This window comes from Crocuta crocuta, unplaced genomic scaffold (genome assembly GCF_008692635.1).
Source record: "Crocuta crocuta isolate KB4526 unplaced genomic scaffold, BGI_CrCroc_1.0 scaffold193, whole genome shotgun sequence".
Lineage (NCBI taxonomy): Eukaryota > Metazoa > Chordata > Mammalia > Carnivora > Hyaenidae > Crocuta > Crocuta crocuta.
In genome coordinates this window covers 3,942,131-3,961,345 of record NW_027529624.1, presented here as the reverse complement: position 1 = coordinate 3,961,345, position 19,215 = coordinate 3,942,131, and the positions used below count along the sequence as shown (strand labels likewise).

The window sequence follows — 19,215 nt, the reverse complement described above, 5'->3', positions numbered from 1 at the left end:
CTGGCAGATCTTAACTTACAGCACCTCGTATGTAAAGTGAAACTAACACATGTATTCCTTCACCGTCTGCCCTGAGGGATTTTGAATCACATGCAACATAACAAGAAGACCTGGTGATTCAAGTTTTAAAATATTTTTAAGTTATAAAAGCAACACATATTCTTTGTCAAAAGTTTTTGGGAGAAATCTGTATTCAGATGTATTGAAATTATCCATATCCTATACCCAGAGATAAACTTTAACTTTTATACTTTTTATATATGTAGTTCTTTAGGTATTTATACATGTTACGTTGGACTGAAAGATTCTTGTAATCACATTTTTATGTTCAGCCGTGAATGCTGCTTCTGTGGCTTTAATAGATCACGATAATTTTTCTGGCTCGTACAGTGTTCTGCATAAATGTGAATTTCATTGGTTAAGACAGATGGGAGAAGACAGATGGAGGAGTAGATGTTTAGGAGGAGAAATTGACCAGCTTGGCCAAGGAATTGGGTGATGGCTTTTGAGGCAGGGGCATTTTAGAGGTGACTCTTTGCCCTACCTATTCACCCAGGAGTGTGTCTCCCTCAGTCCAGGCAAGAACAACTTCCAGACCAGTTTCCTCAGTTAATAGTCAACATTTGCACATGTGTGGGAAGTAATTTCCAGCCCTTCCTTCTTTCTTGTGTTGATTCACTATATTGACTCCTGATATAAATTGAGATTTTTCTTTAAAATGTGTTTTTAGTGCATAGAGGTGTCATTTAAAAGTCAAATCCATGAAGGAATATTTTTTTTACCTGCCGGGTTTAATTTCAGATGCCAGTGTTATCATAAAATGCAAACCACTCTGGACTCTGTTTCAAAACTTAGAACAAATTTTGTCAATTGAAATGAACTTTTGCAGATGAAGCGAGGAAAGGAGGAAAGGAAATGTTTTAAAGAGGTTTTTAAAAATGTTTTTAAATATTAATGCCACTTGGGTTCAGCTCCATATATATTCCTACTTTTCCCTGAAGTCCTAATTCGTCTCTAGCTTTCCAGTTTTCGTTCTATCTGTTGTACTTTTTTTTTTTTTTTTGAATGGGAGCAAATAGTGGTGATATATTTAACCCAGAGAGGAAAGTAATCCTGAGATTTAATATGAAGAATTTAGGTTAGATCAGAAGGAAAATGACCCCTGGCAAAGGTTGGTAGAATCAGTTACTTAGAGGGAGACCAGAGCTCAAGGTGTCTCGGCCATAGGTGCGTGCAACCTGTGGCCAGTTCATCAATCTTTCTAAGCCTTAGTTTTCTCATCCACTAAATGGGGATGAAAAATAGTTCCTACTTCATAGGTTATTTTGGAGAATTAAACAAGTAAAATGCAAAAAAAGAGTCTGAGACAGAATATGTCTTTGCTGCTATTATTATTATTATTGTTATTATTATAAGTGAATTGCAGGGGCACCTGGGTGGCTCAGGGGGTTAAGTGTCCGACTTCGGCTCAGGTCATGATCTCACAGTTTGTGAGTTGGAGCCCCGGGTTGGGCTCTGTGCTGACAGCTCAGTGCTTTGAGCCTGCTTTGCATTCTGTGTCTTCCTTTCTTTCTCTCTGCCTCTTCCCAGCTTATGCCATGTACTTCCTCTCTCCCTCTCTCTCAAAAATAAACATTAAAAAAAAAAAAAAAGAAAGAAAGAAACAACCAAGAAACCAAAACCAAAAAACAAACAAAAAATACCCAAACCCCACAAAGGGCAGTTTCAGTGTGGTGTCTTCCTGAAGGAGAATCCAGTGGGTCCTTCAGATTGAAATCTTGCATTTGCACTTGGTAATGTCAGCTGGTGCTTATTTGTTGGGACCTCTTTTCTCCCAAGCCCTGTGCGAGTGGGGAGGGAGGAAAAGCTGATCCATCTGCCCTTTGGCTCTTGGGAAGAGGTGGGGCTCACCCTACCTTATTCTCCATCCATCCTTTCTGGGCCCTTTTTCAAGGGCTCTCTCATTTAAGACTCTCCGGCAGGGAGAGCATCCTTTGTTAGAGATGGGAAACATGAAGCTTACCCAGAGTAAGGAGTTTGCCAGTGTTGCAGCTAGTTGAGTGTAGAACTGGATTTGAATCCACATCTGTCTCACTGCATAGCCTCCTGTCCCCACTATGTTCTTCCTGAGAGAGTCCCCAGCATCTGGAAGATCCTTATTCTTAGTGACTCACAGTTTGTACAAAGGATTTGTTGCCCATGCTTCAGAATGAAAACCTTTCCACATTAGTGGACGGGGCTGGGGGGACCTTTTCTCCAACCATCATTCTTTGTTTGAAGTGATTTTGCTTTTTTGGTTTTACTTTCTAGCCCATGCCCTCCAGCCTTGTGGTCTTTCATCTGTTTCAAAGGAGAGCCATTTAGAAAATGGCGTCAGAGTGGTTGCAGAAGAAAGCGTGGCGTTGACAGTTGAGATTGGCTCCATTAGGCGTTTATTGCTGGCAACTTGCTGAACACGAACTCCTGAAGCTTCTAAAGGCCACCTTTGGTTACACTCTGATTCCATTCATACGTTCAGCAGACAGTTGTCTGCTGGCCAGCAAGTGACAGGCACTATGCTAGGTCTTTGGCAAATGCATGCAAGATGAGTGGACAGGGCGTCTGTCTCCTGAAAACGCCAAGGTTGGCAGGGAGGGGAGACAGTTCAACCAGACCACAGTCACATGGGACACACGGGTTCTGGCAGAGGAAAGGGCGTTTTGTGGTAATACCCGAGGGCACACCAAAACCAGCTCTTTCATGGACATCATTCTTTGGGGATGGGAAGCCTTGTATAGGTACCTGCAATAGTGGCTTCCACCCTGTTTTGGAGGCTTCTAACATGTGGACCCCGCATTCCACCTTCAGCCGGAGTGACATCCATGGCCAGAGGCAGGTGGAGATGAGATTGCACGCTCTATTGGGTCTTAAATTCCTTTGAAAGGCACATGACCTGTGGTCACATACCCAGGTGAAGGACCGTGGGGCCCTACTCCATGGGAACTGACCTACTAACTACCTCTTCTTTGAACATGTCTCAGCCAGTCTTCGGCATGACTTAGGACTGGCTCTCTGCAGGCTAGCTGTGCTCCTTTCCATTTTCTGCACATTTTAATTGTTTCCATGCTTTCCTGGACATCTTCTTCCGTATTAAAGGTGGATGCTATTAAGACAGTCTCTGGTGAGTGTTTTTTAGGTCATGAACTGTGATACAGTTGTAGTCCCCTGCAGGTGAGGTTGTGGCCAGTGCAGCCTCCTCTCCTCTGAATGTGCCGTCAGTCAGTCTCCAGTGCCTTCTGCGGCTCTCCCTGTCTGGAACTCGGAAACCGTTCTGCCATCTTGGCTGCACCTGCATCAGTCAGCCACTTCCATCTGGCTTTCCACAGAGGGCCACACACATCTCAGTCCATCACATTCTTGAGGTTCTTGCGGATGTTTTATGTTGGTCTCTCTTGTTAGACTGTGTCCTTTGAAGCCAACGGCGTTCCTGACATTTTTGAAAACGTGGCACCTGGTTAGTGCTCAGTACATACAAGGTGCTAACTAAATGCTTTTTTGGTGGTTAGTTCAGGCTGCAAAGTAACCTACACTATAGAATACATGCATGCATATGTGTGTGTGTGCACGAGAGAGAGGGAGAGGGTATATAAGCTAGGGAAGGGCAGAGGGAGAGAGAGAACCTTAAGCAAATTCCATGCTCAGCGCAGAGCCCAATGTGGGGCTCAGTCCCACAACCCTAGGATGATGACCTGAGCCGAAATCAAGAGTCTGACACCTAACCAACTGAGCCACCCAGGTACCTCTTGAGATCTCATAGATTTTATCATCCTTTATTCATTTACTTTTTAAAGAGCTGTCTCCGTTTTGATGGACTGCAGGACTGCAGCACCATCTCCTGGGATAGAAGGTTAGCAGGAAATCGTAGATGAGTCAAATACTTTCAGGATCTATGGGATATTTCTCCTCTGCAACGTGCATCCATTCAGAGTGCTCAGAACTCCTCTTTGCTCTTCTTCCTTTCAGAAAGTATTATGAGGGAGGCCGAGGACCCCGTGCTCCGGTCAGAGAAGCGGCGCTGGGATTAGGGGTTGTCACTTCTGAGAGGATGCTGGGAATCTGCAGAGGGAGACGGAAATTCCTGGCCGCCTCGCTGACTGTTCTCTGCATCCCAGCCATCACCTGGCTTTACCTGTTTGCCGGGAGCTTTGAAGGTAAGAAGGCGGCTTTGTCACAGGGAGAGGGGTGGAGAGGGAAGCTCCGGGGTCCCTGGAAGCCCCCTCCGGGTCGTCTGTCACCGTGTGGAGCGGGAGAACATTGGTGCGTAGGCAGAGACCTGCCTAGGGCTCCCGAGGTAAGTTGGAGGGAGTCCGTAGTGAGGACGAACACAGAAAAACAGAAGCGAAGTATGGTGCACCTGGCTGCAGTGGGATGGTGGAGGTTACACAAATGTCAAATATCAGCTTTGCAAGTCGATCACTGTGTCAATAATGGGCGAAAGGTTTGGGCCCTGGAGGGATTTGTGAACTATGCATGGAGCCAACTGTTTCATTCATTCTTCCATCTACTCATTCATTTATTCACACATTTCACATTTTGTTGTGACTCTTGCTGCTGCCATTGTTGAGCATCTGCGCCGAACCAGGTGCTGGGGATGCGGCGATAACAGGTCTAGACATTCACGGTGTTGGGGGGCAGGGGGAGATAGACAGGTTAGCACGGGACCACTGTGCATTGGGCCCGGAGCACCCTAGGAGACCGCAGGTGGGGCTGCCAGGCCGGGCTGCATGTGTGAAGGATGATCAGTCACACTGACCAGCAGGATGGAAGAGTACAGCAGAGGAGCCACCCGCCCCAAACAAATAAAAACAAATGCGGTCCCTGTCGCTTCTCGGAAATCAGTGGAGAAGACAAGACTGACCATTCTCCCAGCCAACGATTTCAAATGCAGTGCAGCGTGTCGCATATCAAAGGTGATTTTCTAGGCTTCAGGGAGGGCAAGGGATGGCAGCATCGAGCAGGACACTTTCTTTTTTTTTTTTGCCCCCACAATTGAATTCAAAAAAATCCCCAATGAAGATCTGTCTCAAGGAAGTCACTACTGTGTTTTTAAATGTTTCCTATATGCATAATTTTTTTAATGTTTTATTTATTTCTGAGAGAGAGAGAGAGCCAGCGTGAGCAGGGGAGGGTCAGAGAGATAGGGAGACACATAATCTGAAACAGGCTCCAGGCTCTCAGCTAGCTGTCAGCACAGAGCCCAACGTGGGGCTAGAACCCATGAACTGTGAGATCATGACCTGAGCCGAAGTCGGATTCTCAACCGACTGAGCCACCCAGGTGCCCCTATGCATAATTTTTTTGACAGCTCAAGGCTACCTTTTAATTAGGAGTTTTGCTGTACTTTCTGAGATTTGCCCTGAATTGGCTCAACTGTGCTTGTATAGCAGGGAAGGGCCTGTACATCCCTGGAGTCGAGGAGTTCCCTTCCGAGCAGCTACATGGAGTAAATTATATGCCATGGCAGTGGGTGATTAAGTTTTGGCAAACAGATCAGAGGGAGAAAGGTGAGATGATGTTAATCCTAGAAGAGACAGAAGGAAGCAGTGCGCCAGGGATGATGGGAAAGCCCTTGTAAAAGAAGGCTGAGAACACCCAGTGCTGGTCCGGGGTTAGTACATGAAAACATTGACCCTGACAATGTAACTGGACCAGTGATGATACTAATGATGTGACAGTATTGACAATAACAGGGATTCCAGCGTTTCAGACATTCCTGCGGGCCAGGCATTGTTGCAGGGACTTTGCACGCACGGTCTCCTTCTCCCCAGTGATCCGACATAGGTATAGAAGAAGAAGGCGAGGCAGAAATCCCTCAGTGATCTTCCCAAGGCCCGAAAGCCCGTCAGGATGGGCCTGTGGTATTGGACTCAAGATCTGAGGTTTCTAACTACAATACCATGTTGTAGATGGGGACTTCAGTGAGGTAGCAGACTTTGGCTAGGGGTTTGACAAGGTGTCACATGACCTTTCTGGGTACCTGGGAGAGAAGTTGCAGAATGTTCATTTGCACTCATTGATAAAAACCCAACCCCAAATGATTTTGGCAACAAGGGAATTTGGGGACTAACAAAACCAGTAAGTTCAAACGTAGGACAGGCTTCAGGCAGTGTTGGATCCAGGGGCTCAGATGACATTTTTGTAGCTTAGTCTCCCTCCTCCCCTTTGCTCTACATTTCTCTGCCTTGGTTTCTTCACTGCAGCTTTATCTCCACAGAGGAAGCTTTAGCTTACAGCGTACCCTCACCAGTGCCTGTGGGAAGAGGAGTTCTTCCTTCCTCTAATTCCACAAGGTTGCCTCTGATTGGGTTGCCTCTGGTCACTTGTGATCCAGAGACCAGTTGCTGTGGTTGAGGGAGGCTGGTGAGGCCAGCCCTTTGCCCTGTGCCTATTTTTGGTTATAGAGTAAAGAAGAATTCCCTGAAACCTTTGGAGTCAGAATGGGGGACTCAAAGTGGCCCCCAAAGGAAAATGGTGCATTTTCCCAAACAGGAGACTAGGAGTAGATCTGAGATTCGGAGAATTTATAATTGGCTGTGCTTAGCAATAGGTTGATGTCAGCTGGAAGTCTGCTTCCCTGCATCATGCTATCTGGGCCAGCCCTGGCTGATGGAGTGACCATGATCTTTGACTTTGAATGATTTTATTAGACTGCCAGATAGATGACAGGAAACAGAGAGGATTTAGGAAATCATACTCTGAGGTAACCTGCACAGACTGGATATAGCTGCCCTATTTATCAACATGATGCTTAATAATAAATCCCCCCTTGGGACTGAATCACAAACTGCATTAAGTAGGAGCTAGGTGATGTGAGTACATTAACAGAAGTACTCTAGCCAGAATAACAAAGAGGATAGATGCCTTTTATGGGGTATCGGTTAGTCCACAGCTGGACCACAGTATTTATTTCTAGATGCCACAGTTTGAGGACAATTTAGACAAGTCAGCACATTCAGGAGAGTCTAGGTGAATGACAGTGCCAATTCAAACCTTGTTACATAAAGAATAGTGGAAAGAATTGGGGCTATTTACCTTGGAGAAGCAGAGGCTCCAGGTGTACATGACCAGCTTCAGCAAACAGTCAAGGAGCTGTCGCCTGAAAGAGAGATGGCCCCAGAGCTATGGAGGGACATGGCAGGAGCCAGCTGTCAAGCTCATCCTAGTAAAGGGTCATTCTGTCCAGGGCTGGATTGAGCCGTCCTGGGAGGTAGTGAAACACCCAGCACGAGAGGTGTGGAAATAGAAGTACGGTGTGGTGGGGGGAGCTTAGGTCAGGGGGCAAGTAGGCAGGATGAGGCTGCTGTGTACTGGGAGACAAAGGGCACCTCCTTGGGGCCAGCAGACATCAGTGCATTTGTGAAAGAGCGTGTGGAGACACTCTTTTCTCTGAGGTTAAACATAACAACTTTGGGGCGCCTGGGTGACTCAGTCGGTTAAGCATTCGACTTTGGCCCAGGTCATGATCTTGCGGTCCGTGAGTTCGAGTCCCGCGTCGGGTTCTGTGCTGACTGCTCAGAGCCTGGAGCCTGGTTTGGATTCTGTGTCCCTACACACACCCCCTTGCCCTTCTCTAGCTTGCGCTCTCTCTCTCTCTCTTTCTCTCTCTGTCAAAAATAAATAAATAAATTGTTAAAAAATTAAAAAAAAAAGGATAACAACTTTGCAATTCATTTATTTACACTCTTGAATTTTCTGTTTCAAGGCAGGTGGAGCCATAAATAAGGGACATAGTTGCTGCCTCCATTCATGGAAATGCTATTTATATTTTACATGAGTTTATTTATTTTTCAACCCTGTTTAATTTCGATGGATCTCCTGAGAGCAGAGCCTAGGACTCTCCCAGAGATATAGATGCTCCCAGCATGAAGTTCTGGAGTTAGAAGACACACAGCAGCAAGATCTGTTGAGAGCACACTAGACAGTTGTCTCAGGCTCGCAAATCAGCTGAGCCAGAGTAGCGGGGCCATTTTGGGTACAATCACTGCTCTTTCTAGGCCTTTGTCTCCTGCTGTATGAAATGACATAAAACTGAAGGTCACTTGGGGTATCTGGATGGCTCAGTTGGTTGAATGTTTGACTCTTAATTTCGGCTCAGGTTGTTATTTCACGGTTTGTGAGTTTGAGCCCTGTGTTGGGCTCTGTGCTGACAGTATGGAGATTGCTTGGGATTCTCTCTCTCTCCCTCTTTCTCTCTCTGCTCCTTCTGCCCTCTCTCCCTCTCTCAAAATAAATAAACTTTAAAAATATATTTTTAAAAAATGAAGGTAACCTTTGGGGCTGTTGGAGCACTAACATTCTGGAAGTTTTCTATTCTAAGAATTTGATGTGAATGAATTGGAAATGGCCAGAATCTTCTCCTGTTAATGGCAAACAGGTCTGAAAGAGGCAGTGGGCTTCTTGTGATTTGCTTATGAATGTGGATCCCCACATGTGATCCAGGATCAATGCATGAAAGTTATGAGGAAACAGGCATTGTCTTAATGTAAGAAAAAAATCCTGTTATAATTGAGATTTGGTTTGCCAGGTGTTGGAGTCCACATCTTGGAATCCCCATCCATGGTGATGGGATCCCCATTCCTAGAGCTGTTGGTCAGAGGCCAGGTGACTGCTGGTTACAGATGCTAATCAGGGGATATTTTGCTGGTACTTCAGCCCCCAGCTTCCTCAACCCTGTTTCCTTCATTTCTTCCCCAGTTGACTTTTCCTCCTGTAGCCTCCCTCAAGCTCAGAGCATGGAGTCTTCGCTTCCTTCTTCATTCCCTCCATCGCCGGGTGCCACATCCTGTTGAACCTGACTGTGGCCTCTTCCAGCCATGTTTTTGTTTCCCGGCTTTAATCACTGCCGTGGCCCCGGCTCAGCCATTCATGTTCATCCCTCGTGGTCACCGCTGATGGAACGCCCTGCTGTCTCACACATGTCCTCCACCCTCCAGCCAGAGCTATGCTCGGTCATGGGCCATCCTCCTTCTTGGCTGTGCTGGCTCTGTTTCCTGACGTCCACTCCTGTCTTTACCAGCCACACTGGACTCAACTTCAGGTGCTGTGCGAGTCTTCAGGTGTGGTCTTCTCACATGCTGGCCCCTAGGCACACTGCTGCCCTTCCATCCTTCCCCGCCCCCACCCTCCCCTTCATTGCTGGGCCGACTTAGACCCTCGGGTCTCAGCTGAGCCTGATGGGTCTTCAGCCTTAACCAGGTTGGCTTCTTCTGCCATATCTATAAACTCCTTTTACTTTCTTTGCTTCATATCTTCCTTGCTTTTCTTGTGTTTTTTTAAAAAAATTTAAGTTTATTTATTTTTGAGAGGAAGAGAGCATGAACAGGGGAGGGTCAGAGAGAGAGGGAGACACAGAATCTGAAGCAGGCTCCAGGCTCTGAGCTGGCTGTCAGCACAGAGCCCTATGCGGGGCTTGGACCTACGGGCTGTGAGATCATGACTGAGCCCAAGTCGGAAGCTTAACCAACTGAGCCATCCAGGCACCACTTTTCTTGTTTTTTTCCAATCACCTGTCTTCACCAGTGACTGTACAAGCATCACGAGGGGAAGGAGTGGTTGTCTTCTATTCATCTTTCCATCTCTAGCACCTACTCCAGTGACAGAACTGTTTGTTGAATGAATGAATGAGAGAAGAATGCCCTCTTCCGGCTTTGAATGCTGACAGCTCTCACCTTGCCCCCTGGATTCTCTCCATTTTGCTGATGTGGTGTCTTTCTAGCTACTTGCTTTTGAGTTTTGTGAGACAAGGGGCTGTTTTATTTATCTTCACATTCTCAGAGTCTGGGCATCACTTTTAGTGGGGCCTTAGTTAATGCTGACTGGGAGGGAGCCTGGATCTTGACGGAAGCAGAAGCCACTGGTAGCCAAGGGCTCTTATGGGGCTGAGCATCTGTGATTTTGAGACCTCAGAATATGGCTCTAGGAGCCTCACATTCATTCTGGATGTGATGTTAGTTCTGGGACTTGAGTAATTCTGCTTAAACACACCTCTGCTTGAATTTAGACATGCCTATTATTTTCTACCAGAATCACCTTATCTCATGGGCATTGAGTTTTATTTATGGGGTGTGGTTCTCTCTCTTCTGCCCATCATGGAGACAGTGTTCAGCTGTTACTGAATTGCCAGCATGTGGAGAAAAGCGTGCTTTTCAGCCATTCAGAAGATTGTTCACACATGCTGCCCTCCGATGATTTATAATCAGCTCCTTGCGGAAGCTCAGGCCAGACGCTTTCAGTGGTCAGAGAGACAGGGCAGGGAGGGTGTGGGTGTTACTCAAAAGCAAATGTCTTCAGAAGATGCAAAGCCTTAAATGTGTAAAACTGGTGTGTGGACGGGCACAGGATATTAATTTCTGGCCTGGTTTCAGCCCACACCCACATTTTAGTTTGCTGTTCATGCCATTCTTATCAACACAAATTACTCCTGAAATGAATGGGTTGAGAGTTGTCTTGATAAATTTCAACAGAAAGAAATGAGGGCCTGACATTTGACTGTTTTGAAGAGCTGCATTGAGAACCAAGGACTTGTAAGTTAAAGCGTTTTCCTTTTAACTGTGAGGGATCACGGGGCACATGAAGAGTGGAATAGGGGAGGTGGCTTGTCCACACCTGACTGATGCCCCAGCCTCCCGTCTGCCTCCCTCAGCCCTGAGATGGTGCCCCAAGGTTGGTGAGTTAAGAGTGTGCATGGTGCTACTGAATGGTTTGCTCAAAGTTTTGGCATCTATCCCCTGGGGTGAGGGTCCCTGGCAGCCAAGCTCTCCTGCCCGTGGCCCAAACAAACCCCTTAATGAGGCGATTATGGGGTACAGAAACACAGGGTGCCAAATGCAGAATGAAATGGAAAGTATACAAGCTGTTTTTAACATGTCCAAAATGAAGGGCTTTCCTGGCTAGTGCTCACAAGCCGTTAGTGCCGAGCGGAAGCCTACGAGATGGGATGCGAGTGAGGTAGCAGCGAGCAGAGCCCAAGCTGCGGGCACAGGGGCCTGCACACAACTGCGCTTCTTACCTTGGGTCCAAGAGCATCTCCAGGGTAGTTGAAATCTCTCGCTGTTCTACTCAGCTCTGAGATGGTTGCGAAGGTGACCTTTACCTTTCTTGCACCATCTTTCCATCATGAAACATTCTTGGTGGTCCTGCTGGGGTGGAGAAAATGGCTCCGATTGTCGTCAGTTGGCTGTACCTCTTGGAGGAGCTTGTGGGTAGAGTCTTTGACCAAGTGTTGGGAAACCTGGGGTCTACTCATCCCAGCAGCCATCCTGTCTTGGTTTCCTCTGGCCGCTGTAACAAAGTACAAGTTCAGTGCTGAAGGGTGCATTATCGTATGGTTCTGGACGTCAAAAATCTACAACCAAGTCTCAGTAGCCTAGAGCCTAGATGTTGGCTGGGCTGGGTCCTTCCAGAGGCCCCGGCGGGGATCTGTCTCCTGGCCTGTTTCAAGGGTCAGAAGTATAGTTCTTTCAGGTTATGCTTTTTTTTTTTCCCCCTTTTTCTCTTAACGTTTATTCATCTTTGAGAGATGAAGAGAGACAGAGCATGAGCAGGGGAGGGGCAGGGAGAGAGAGAGGGAGACACAGAATCCAAAGTAGGCTCCAGGCTCTGAGATGTCAGTACAGAGCCCAGCGCGGAGCTCAAATCCATGGACTGAGTGAGATCATGACCTGAGCTGAAATTTGGACACTTAACCGACTGAGCCACCCTAGTGTCCCTTAGTCTTTCTAACTCTGAGCCCTGATGCTGGAAATCCTCGCGTCTCCTTCTCTGACCTCCTGTTTTCTTTAAAAAAATTTTTTTTTAATGTTTATTTCTGGGNTGGACACTTAACCGACTGAGCCACCCTAGTGTCCCTTAGTTAGTCTTTCTAACTCTGAGCCCTGATGCTGGAAATCCTCGCGTCTCCTTCTCTGACCTCCTGTTTTCTTTAAAAAAAATTTTTTTTTAATGTTTATTTCTGGCAGAGAGAGACAGTGTGAGCAGGGGAGGGAGATACAGAATCTGAAGCAGGCTCTAGGCTCTGAGCTAGGTGTCAGCACAGAGCCCAATGCGGGGCTTGAACCCACAAACCATGAGATCATGACCTGAGCTGAAGTCGAACGCTTAACCAACTGAGCCACCCAGGTGCCCCTGACTTCCTGTTTTCTTAAAAGGCCCCCTTGTGATTTCATTGGGCCCACCTGGATAGCCCAGACTAATCCTTCCATCTTATGAGCCTTGGTTTAATCACCCTTGCCAAGTCCATTCTGCCATGGAAGGTAACACTTCACAGGTTGTGGGCACCAGGACATGGACATCTCTCGGGGCCATTATTTGGTCCTCCGCACAGCCCTAGTCATGTTCTTCCCACCCCTTCATCTTGCTCTTCTTTGCAGACAAAAGAAAGTTCTACCATCTCTTCTATCCCATCCTGCTCTAGGAGTTTGGGGTCCTATAGTTTTAATACATGTAAATATCCAGCAGGACTTACCACTCATGAAAAAGGCACTGTATTCATATCTGTTCCAACTATTTTAAACCATACTAGTGGTTTAAATAGTGGTTAATACTAAATAGGTATTTAATCAATAACTAATGATAGGCTAAGGTTTTCTGAAAAGAAGACATAGGAACTTCTCTTTGGGGGGCGAGGGTACAGGTCTTAAAGTGATTGTATTTCCTATTTCAAATGCCAACTGAACCGAAGGGGGCATTTCATTCAGAGGGACCATTTGATGGTCTATTAATTTTAAGTAAAATATTTATATAATTACTTTGGAATACGCTTTTGTGTTCTGACCTAAACCTGAACATAGCCCGTGTCCCATCAGTTCTGTCCCTAGCCCCCTACCAAAGAGAAACGTATGTTTGCACAAAACACGTGTGCAAGAATGTTCACATCAGCATTGTTTTTAATAGTGCCAAACAGGAGAATACTGAAATGTACATCCACAGTAAAATAAACCAATTAATAGTGGCATATATTTGTATAGTGAAGTACTACAGAGCAACGAAAATGAATATTCTCACAGGTAGTGTTGAGGAAAAGAAGTGGACACCAAAGAGTTTGTACGTAGGATTTGATTATGTAAATACAAAAACAGACAAAAGTTGATCCAGGGGTAGAGACTGGGGTGGAGCCCAAGGAAGACTTTGCAATGCAGACTTTTTAATCTGTGATTATTACAGGGGTGTTAACTTTGTGAATGTTCATCGAATTTTTCATTTTCTGCATGTGTTATTTAAAAAAAACACTGTGCAACTCTTGATAGTTAACTGAATTTGAAGAGATTTTGTGGGGTTTTCGTTCTTGTCAGATAAGAGGAATTTTATTAACCTTTGGGATTTATAAATCAATGGCACTGTTTAACTTTGAAATTCAAATACTTTTTAAGCATGAAGCTTTTCTTTTGGGATATATATTTAACACTCTTATTTAACCACGTTTCCTTTTCCTCCCCTCCTGATCCACCTTACCATTTGGACACACACGCTCCCTGTGAGGGTCTAATCACAGCACTGATTCAAGATCTGAAATTTGCTCATAAGGTCCTAATTCTGAAAGAGTGTTTTCATCACGTTGAAATGAGATCAGTGTTCCTAACATGAATTCCGGCAATGACAGTTTCCAATTAATATTAAAGTGATAGCATTTCTTAATATGGATTACAACCCACATTGGATAAAAGTTTCCATCTGCATTAGTCAGCCCACCTGCATCTTCATAAAACCCTTGTGCCTGGAAAAGAAAGGGAAAAAATTTTTTTAGTGTTTTATTTATTTACATTATTAGTGGGGGAGGGGCACTCTTAGTGGGGGAGGGGCAGAGAGGGGGGACAGAGGATCACGTGCTGACAGCAGTGAGCCTGACATAGGGCTTGAATTCACAAACCGTGAGATCATAACCTGAGCAAAGTCAGATGCTCAACTGACTGAGCCACCTTGGTGCCCCAAGAAAGCAAATTTTTATTGTAAGGGACATGAAAACGTGGAAGGGATAGCAATTACTATCTCTTGTTAGACAGAAATTGGCTACATCTGGCCTGAAGTTGTGTTACGCTTGGCCAGTGTACTGCTTTTACCATTTTTTGACTTGATTATTGACCACTAAAACTTGGGAGAGTGCACATAAAAATCATGATTTCTGATCTCGCTTAACAGCATGGAAAGATCTAGCAAACCAGACCCTCTTTCATCCTAGCAGCCATCGGCTGGAGCTGGGTGGTAGCGGTCCCTTTGCTCAGTGCTTGAACCTTACAGTTTGTCACTGAGCCATCCTTCCTGGTTGATCCCTGTGTTACTCTGTGCACTGTTTTACTCAGAGCTGGATCGAGAAGAAAGAGCTTCTGGTATTTGCTCAGGTCCCTTGCTGACCCTGGCTGGCTCAGTTAGACTTTGCATTTGGACTTCCTGGCTTATCCCCTGCCATGTGCCAGGGTGGGGATGTGACCTACATCCTCTCATTTCTTCCTCCAGATAGCTTCACACTTCCCCGTTTGATAGATGAGGGACTTAAGGCTCAGTAAGGAATCATCCGAGTTGGATGTTTAAGATTGTACCATTCAGGGGCGCCTGGGTGGCTTAGTCGGTTAAGCGTCCGACTTTGCTTAGGTCACGATCTCGTGGTTCGTGGGTTCGATCCCCGCATCGGGCTCTGTGCTGACTGCCAGCTCAGAGCCTGGAGCCTATTTCAGTCTGTGTCTCCCTCTCTCTCTGACCCTCCCCTGCTCACGCTGTCTCTCTCTCTCCTATTAAAAAAAAAAAAAAAAGATTGTACCATTCAGAAGGATCTTGGTGACTCAGGCCAGGGTCTCACAGTTCATGGGCTGAGCCCCGCACTGGGCTCTGTGCTGATAGTGGGGAGCCTGCTAGGGATTCTCTCCTCTCTGCCCCTCCCCACCCTCATCCCCATGTTCTCTCACTTTCTCTCAAAATAAATATTTAAATAGATCCTGAGGATGCAAGGCTCCTGGTTTTTCCAGGATGGGGGCCCTTTGAGTATCTGTCATTTTTGCTCCAGCAGAGGGCAGTCCATGCCCCATCTCCTGCCTCCCAGGGAGTTGTCCTGACTGAGCAGGTGTGGGCTGTTGAAGCTTACACTGATCCTAGGCAGGAGCTCTCTCCACTGCACCAGTAAGTAGCCATGACACTTAGGTAGCAGGGTGCTGCCAAACAGAAGCTTTCTCCTGTACATTTAAATAACCCTCCCACAACTCCATTGGGGAAGGCAGTATTTTGTCTCCAGTGAGGTCATCGAGCTTCAGAGCCATTGGTGGATCACCCAAGGACATTCATTCATTCATTCGACAAACACAGCCAGGCACTGTTCTGCGGCACTGGGGATCAAGCTTTCATGCCATGAGCAAGTCCTCTGGTCTCCTGGAGCTCCTTTTCTGGTACAGGGGGAGCAATGATTCACGGAGAGTTTCCTGCTCTGCTGAGGGGGCTGGTGAATGCCACCAAGAAAAGTCAAGGTTGGCAAGATGCTGGTGGAAGTGTCAGGAGAGGGGAAGATGCTGTTTTAATAGGGTGGTTGGACAGGCATCTCTGATGGGAGACGTTTAAGTAGAGCCCGGTGGAGATGGGAGGAATAGATTTTAGGCAGAAGGAAGGGTGGGAAGTGGCAAGTGCTTGGCGTCTTTCTAGAAGGGCAAGGAGAAATCAGTTTGCTGGAGAAGGGAGTGTGGTGGGTTCCCTTCTTCCTCTGGGTGGTTGAGCTCCGCTCCGCTGCTCGCTCATGGGCTGCGGGACTTGCATCTGCTAACGATCAGGGTGGTGGTGACAGCGTGACTCTAGTGCCTGCTCTTTGCCTTCTGCAGCAGCCCAGCTCGGTGCTTCATCTCTGACATTTAAATCTCCTCCTACCAGGTTCCCGAGCAAGAGATTATTACTTTCAGCCACGATACTGTTTGTGTTTCGGTTCAGCTTCTAGAGCTGAATCGCACCTCCCTTACGTAACTTACTTCTTCAGAGTTGGCGTGTAGACTAGAATCCTGCCATGCGTCGCTCAGAAGAGTGCCTTGTATGTGACAGAATACTGGATACGTTGTTTTTGTTACTAGTATTCACCCTAATTTCTACACCCTTCGGATGGTGAGGCTTTGCCTTTCTGTCATCATCTCTGAATCCTTAGTGTTTGGCCCAATATCTGAAATACGGTGGGTGCTTGGGTGTTAAAGTGCCTGAAATAGAAACACCAGCTCTTATTTACAGAGGATTTAGGTTCTTGTCATAACTCATTGGTTCCTCAGAACAGCTACAGTTAAGTACTGAGCTTCCCATTTTACAGATGAGGAAACGGAGGCACAGGAAAGTTCAGCAATTGGATCAGTTCCAGAACTAGCACGTAGTAGAACTAAGGCTTTGTTCAGGCAGTTGGTGTTCACCAAGATCTCGCCACGGTCCCCTTTACCTCTTAAGTTGACATGCTTATAGACCATTTTCTTTACAAGTTCCCCTGTTCCTGCATTGTTCCCCATGGAGAGTGGGAAAAGCAGGTCATTTCCCACGTGTGAATAACCCTTCACATATACTTGGAAAATACTGGACCAAAACTTCCAAGAGGCGGGGCATCCAGTCGCGTTAGACTTTCTTACTTGTTTTAGCTGTAGGTTTTCTTTGCTTGGCCTCCTTGGCTTGGCTGCCAGTTGCCTCTATCCTGTTGATGTTTGGATCCAGACCTCAGGGACAGACAAGGGGTCAGCCTGCTCTGAGCGATGGAGCTAATTGGCCTATGCTCTCTCCTACCCAGAAACCTGTGCTCTGTGCTTCCCAGGATGCAGTGCCTGGCTTGCCCCAGGGAGACTGGGGGCACTCTGGGTTCTGAAACCCTGCAGATCAGTCCAGAAATGAACGTAGGCACTCCTCTGTGGCACACGTGGGAGACTGCTCTGAGGCGGCGGGGAGGGAGACAGGTCTGGAGAGAGAAGCCTCTCACCCACGGCTTAATTTCATGTTTTGGATAAACACTCCGAGGTGAGTGGCGTGAAGGGGCGGATAAGTAAGGATCTCAGAGAGCGAGTATTTATGAAATCTTTGTATTTCCCTCTCACCACCGCTCTCTTGATAGAGTCCTGCTCAGGTGGTTAGCTGAGCAGAAAGGAGTTGCTTTTTCCCTTAGGTCCAACCCCTCTGCTCTGCTTTCCTGGTGCCTCAATGGCAGATAGTAATCACAAAGAGACCCTTGAGTTGGAAATCTTCTCCTCTTCTTCCCTCATTCAGTTCCCTGGGCTCCTTCAGGTGTGGAAACCATGCCTTCTGTCCGCCCTTAGGGAGGATGGAAGTTTGTGCTGGTGCGTGCTGGCTGTGTGTGTGCTGTTCCAGACACATGCCCTGCTTCTGACAATGCCTCTCTTGGGCAACTGCTATCCTCATCATCCTTAAGACCCTTGCCCTAGGTCGCAGAGCCAGTGAGCCCGGCCTGTCTGGCTCAGAGCTTGGGTTCTTAACCACCAACACGCTGCCTCCATCATGGTCAGCACGCACGTGGTTCTTCCTCCTTGCGAAGCTCGGTGCCAGACATGGGGGCAGGTGAATAGGATTTCCCGGGGCACGGGGTTGGCACAAAGACAGAAGTGCAGATGTGCTGTCAGTGCCGTGAGAACACCGTACAAAGCCCAGGGGGCCGCGCGTGGGCCACAGGCCAGCCAAGGGCTTCACAGGGAGGTGATCTGGAGCTACGTGTTGAAAGGGCAGTTAGAGTGCTCTCGGGATTCGTGAGAGCATTTTTGTCACCTGGGAAGACACAGAGGAGGGAAGCCACCGGGGCAAGAGGGAATCGGAAGACGTCTCATGCGCCCCCTGTGTTGCTGTCCCCGATCAGAGGAGCGTGCTCCTGAACGTGGGGACAGCAGGTGAGGCAGAATGGAAGGCATGTGGGCTTTGCAGACACAAAGCTCTGGGATTGAAGTCTGCTGTGCAACCACGCACAGCTCTCCACACCTCTCCCCTTTTCTGTGCCTCTGTTTCTTCTGCATAAATGGGAACAGCACCATCTTCACACAGATTTATTCAGAGGGCCGTGCGTGAAGATGTAGGGAAGGCACCTGACGCATCCCGGGCTCTCTGTAAATTGCAGCGGCGTGTTTTGTTTTTGATGAGTCATCAGTTGATAGACTTCTGATCTGTAATGAAAATAAAATATAACATAAAAAACCCTCTTTTGGCATAGTTGTTGCCCAATAAATATAAAGCAGAGGCTTCGTTTGCACGCGGTTGGACTGGCCTCTCTGCCAGCAGGGCGTAATGGGAGAAAGCAAAAATGAGAAGAGAGCAGGTAAGTGGATTGCGCAGGGTCACCTGGCTAGCACGTGGGGCACTCGTGGTCTCACTGGGTCTCTGCGGCAGCTCTGGGAGTCCAGCTGGGCTAGTGGTCTTTCTCTCCGAGAAAATTAAGATCTGGGGAAGCTGAATATCCTGTTCTGTCATTCATGTCATTGGTCCCAAGAATGGACTTCATCACCCAAGAGCCATGGAGCCGGTCAAGGACTCTGTTTCCTAATCTGTAGAATGGGAGTGATAAATTTCTATCCTACCCCCCTCAGAGAGTTGTTATGGAGATTGGATGTGATAGTTTCTAAAGAAGAAAGCCAAGAAGTATGGCTTTCTTCTTTAGAGGTCAGCTGTCTTGATAAAGGGCAGGTGGAATTTCATTAGCAGTTCATAATTTTCCAGGGTGCCCCGCTTGAGCTCATTCTCTAGAAATATGGAAAATGTTTGGAGACTCTTTTTGATGCACACAAGGATCTTAGAACTGTCAAAAAGGTGAAATGTCTCCTCCTCTGAATNTGAATATCCTGTTCTGTCATTCATGTCATTGGTCCCAAGAATGGACTTCATCACCCAAGAGCCATGGAGCCGGTCAAGGACTCTGTTTCCTAATCTGTAGAATGGGAGTGATAAATTTCTATCCTACCCCCCTCAGAGAGTTGTTATGGAGATTGGATGTGATAGTTTCTAAAGAAGAAAGCCAAGAAGTACGGAGAGGTCAGCTGTCTTGATAAAGGGCAGGTGGAATTTCATTAGCAGTTCATAATTTTCCAGGGTGCCCCGCTTGAGCTCATTCTCTAGAAATATGGAAAATGTTTGGAGACTCTTTTTGATGCACACAAGGATCTTAGAACTGTCAAAAAGGTGAAATGTCTCCTCCTCTGAATGCAGCTGAGGTCTCCAGGGTAGAAGGTGGAGGTACTTCGTCCCAAAGGA

The 19,215-nt window shown here is 47.0% G+C and overlaps 1 protein-coding gene across 2 annotated transcripts in view; it reads left to right on the top strand.

Annotated features, from left to right (window-relative positions):
* The window catches only part of LARGE1 (LARGE xylosyl- and glucuronyltransferase 1), a 539,966-nt gene that overhangs the window by 141,472 nt on the left and 379,279 nt on the right, over positions 1-19,215 (top strand). For both annotated transcript variants that reach the window (XM_077762029.1, XM_077762030.1), the window contains one exon: positions 4,003-4,190. In XM_077762029.1, the coding sequence (XP_077618155.1) occupies positions 4,085-4,190 (106 nt within the window). In that variant the 5' untranslated portion in view covers positions 4,003-4,084. The remainder of the gene's footprint in view (positions 1-4,002; positions 4,191-19,215) is intronic.